Genomic DNA, 3,681 nt, shown 5'->3' on the forward strand with positions numbered 1-3,681 from the left:
TTTATTATTTGCCCTACCCATGCCAGAAAGCGGAACTCAAGGGTTGGGAAGTCGTCTTCCAGGTATCGCCACATGGTAACCTACCGATTCCCTCTGAGGATGATTACAACAACATTGACCCCGTGACATACGAGGGGATTTTCTATCAAGAGGAACAGGACTTCGGGGAATATATTTTAGAACCGTTTGTTCAAGAGGACCTCGGGAACGATGCAGAAACTCGTGGTGAGTCAGTGGTGGATCTAAAGGACATATCTATGCTCGAGAAGTTACTTGAGGCGAATGACAATTATGATGAGCCTCCACCCGCCGACCCTTCAACTTTGTACTCACAAGATAGTGATAGTGATCTAGAGAAAGAGAAAGAGAAAGAGAAAGAGAAAGAGACGGAGTATGAGAGTGAGCGTGAGAGCGATGATGGCTGGTGAGGGTCTTTTATTCTTAGTATTTATTTGTCAACATGCTTCTTAATTGCATTGTGCCTTTTATTCTTAGTATCTTCATTTTATTATGTCAACATGCTTCTTAATTGCATTGTGCCTTTTATTCTTAGTATCTTCATTTTATTATGTCAACATGCTTCTTAATTGCATTGTGCCTTTTATTCTTAGTATCTTCATTTTATTATGTCAACATGCTTCTTAATTGCATTGTGCCTTTTATTCTTAGTATCTTCATATAATATGTCTTTGTGCTTAACTGTTTTATTCTTCTCAATGCAGGTGACTGAACAATATGAGCAGCGGCAAGGCAGACTCCGAGAGCTTGCTTAAGACGCTGGCGCAGGTGAAGAGGAATATTCCTAGACCCACTAGACGGAGTGATCGAGCCCTGGTGCCCAATCCGCGTTACGACGATGGTACCGATGGAGGACGAGGACGAGGAGGACGAGGTGGAGGACGAGGACGAGGAGGACGAGGTGGAGGACGAGGTGGCGGCGGGGTACACATGGACTTTGACGAGCCACCCTCCGCTTCTGGCGACGTGGCTCCTGAGTTGTTCCTAGAGGGTCCGTCTAGTGGGGAGGTGGAGATGGAGACGGAGTCTACACACGAGTCGGACTCTAGGGCTGAGTTGGAGGTGATGGAGGGTGGGGGTGCGCCGAAGCCCTTGAAGATTCGTGGAGAAGCTAGAGTCCCCGATGCGAGGAAGGAGCCGAAGACCCATGATGACAAGATCCTTATCATTCCTTCGAGCGATGAGTAAGTGTACTACTTCAGAAATTTCGAACATGTATTTTTCATCTTGGGCATAATAATCAATTTGGCATTTGTACTAATGTGTGATTTATTTGCAGCAACTGGACATGGGAGGTCAAGCCCGCCCGCCAGCCTAACACCTTGCTTGGGGCTCTGATTAAGAAGTTCTGGCCGGGCAGATACACTCCCCTTAGCATGGTCCCCGGTGGCGAGACGAGGCTAGCCACTACTTGGGCGGACTATGAGGATGCCCCTGTCGTAGGCTTCGCGACAGCTGCTGAGGCTGTGACCACCAAGTTCTGGGTAAGGCATATATTTCTCGAGCACCGCCATAGTTGATGACCCTAATGTGCTAACTCATGACTTTCACAACTGATTTATGCATGATTGAAGTGCTTCTATCGTGTGGACCCGGAGCATGAGACGCAGGCGCGTCTCACTTTGCGTGGCGCTTGCGAGAGGTTGACACCGCAGCAGTGGTACAACCAAAAGGTCACCTGCGCTAGTGCCTTCTGGGCTAACAAGGGTAAGAGGGTCAAGAAGGAGTACTATGTTGGTAACCAGCCTACGGAGTAATGGGCAATGACCATTGAGGAGTACATGTCGGTGAGTAAAATGTCAATGAGATTCTACATTGCTGCTAAGTTTTCATTGGATTATCTTGAGTTGAGTATTGCGTTTTCAGGTTTGTCCCGAGTGGGCCGAGCAGCATAGGGAGGCATGGGAGGAGCTGATTAGGGCGAGGTGGCTCAGGTTGGACGAGGAGTTTGCAGCCATGTCGAGGCGTAACATGGAGAACCGAGGCACCGGTGGCACACACTGCGCGGGAGGCCACGACTACACCCGCTTCAAGGGGAAAAAGGTATGTATATACATGGAACGATCTTCTTTCATTTCCCGTCATGTCTCATTTGTGATACGCATAACTTTTCTTTTTTGCGATGCAGGTGGCCGAGGCACCACCTGGGGTGGTGCTTCATGATGCCCAGATATATGACATGATGCGGCAGAAGCAGAAGCCCAATCCCGCATTGCCTCAGCCACAGTACTACGGCAATGCCAAGGCCGCCAAGGAGGACTACTGCGACATGGTGTTGTCTCGTCACCCGGAGGTGGATGACCCCTTGAGCATTCCGATCGACGAGGAGTCGTTGGTCCTGTCGGGGCACGGGCGTCCGCATGGCCGTTTCCCCTTTCTGAATAAGGCGGTCAAGCCTACCCCAGCCACGAGCTACACGCGTCTCAAGCATACCCTCACCGCCGACAGCCCCCAGCCTCGTCCACGGCCTGCTCGTCCACCCGCCTACGATGTAAGTTTTCCTCATTTTCATCCTCTTTCCGGTTTTCCTTCCTACATGGCTAAGTGTTGACGAGATTCATTGTTTCTGAAATTGTAGCCTGAGTTCGAGGCGGCCTTCGAAGCCTGCAATGAAGCGTATCAGCAGGCCGCTGCCCAGTGGAATAGGCAGAATACGGCCTACATGGCGTATATAGGAGTAAGTCTGAATCTTTCTTCTCGCAAGTAGATGACAAGTCTCAGTTTGATGCTTTATTTCTGCAAAGCCTAACTTGTAACCTATCTTGCAGGAAATGATGATTTCTATGTCTACTGGTACACCGCCACCGGCTCGAGTTACCGTGGCGGGGGACATGCCTATCATGCCATCGAGGGCAGCTTTCGCTGCGACTTACTACGGATCCACACCGGAGGTAAGTTCTTTGCCAAACCGGTAGTTACCACTTCCCTTTGCATCGCAAGTTGCTAACATGTAGGGAACACGTAGGGAACGGGATGCTCCGGGAACCAGGCCTCGCCGGGTGGGCGCGAGGTCACACCGGTTCATGAAGGTGGTCGTTCTGCTGGTGCCTCTCCTTCGACTACTCCTGGGACTACTCCCGGTGCCTCTCCGTCGACTTCTCCTTGGCGTAGCACCGGTCCTTCTCCAGGTGGTTCTTCTGCAGCTTCTACCGGAGCCCAACCCCGGGTTGCTCGTTTCGCCAACGATGTGGGCGGACACACCCCGCCCGGGTCCTTCCTCCGCTAGTCAGCTTAGAACTAGGATTTGCTTGCTACTACTATGTATTTGGATGACATGGCACTCTCCGCTCTCCGCTTGTATGCTATTATGTGCACCATGTATGGTATTATGTGGATTATATGATATTTATGTGAATTATGGCGAATTTGGTCGATTTTGGATGAATTGGACCTGCTGAATTGCATTGCAATTGAATTGGAACAGGATTATGTGAATTGCATTGCAATTGAATTGGAACAGCAAAAAAAAAAAAAATGGCAGGCATACGCCGAGGGGGTTGCCGTCGGCATAGACCCTGGCTTAGGGCCATATGGTCAGGTCTATGCCGAGGGGGTTGCCCTCGGCGTAGACCGCCGCACCAGGTCGCGCCACGTGGCCATGCGTACGCCGAGGGGGTGGGCCGTCGGCGTCTCCGTGCGCGTGTCCATGCATGGATCATGCAT

General features: G+C 50.8%; 1 protein-coding gene across 1 annotated transcript; it reads left to right on the top strand.

The window, feature by feature from the left end:
- Positions 1 to 2,134: 2,134 nt before the first annotated feature.
- LOC127338930 (uncharacterized) lies at positions 2,135 to 3,244 on the top strand. Its single transcript, XM_051364872.2, has 4 exons — positions 2,135 to 2,509; positions 2,597 to 2,695; positions 2,787 to 2,909; positions 2,984 to 3,244. The coding sequence occupies exons 1-4, from the start codon at positions 2,141 to 2,143 to the stop codon at positions 3,242 to 3,244; spliced, it is 852 nt and encodes a 283-aa protein (XP_051220832.2). The 5' UTR covers positions 2,135 to 2,140.
- Positions 3,245 to 3,681: the final 437 nt, after the last annotated feature.

This window comes from Lolium perenne, chromosome 1 (assembly GCF_019359855.2).
Source record: "Lolium perenne isolate Kyuss_39 chromosome 1, Kyuss_2.0, whole genome shotgun sequence".
In the NCBI taxonomy this organism is placed as follows: domain Eukaryota; kingdom Viridiplantae; phylum Streptophyta; class Magnoliopsida; order Poales; family Poaceae; genus Lolium; species Lolium perenne.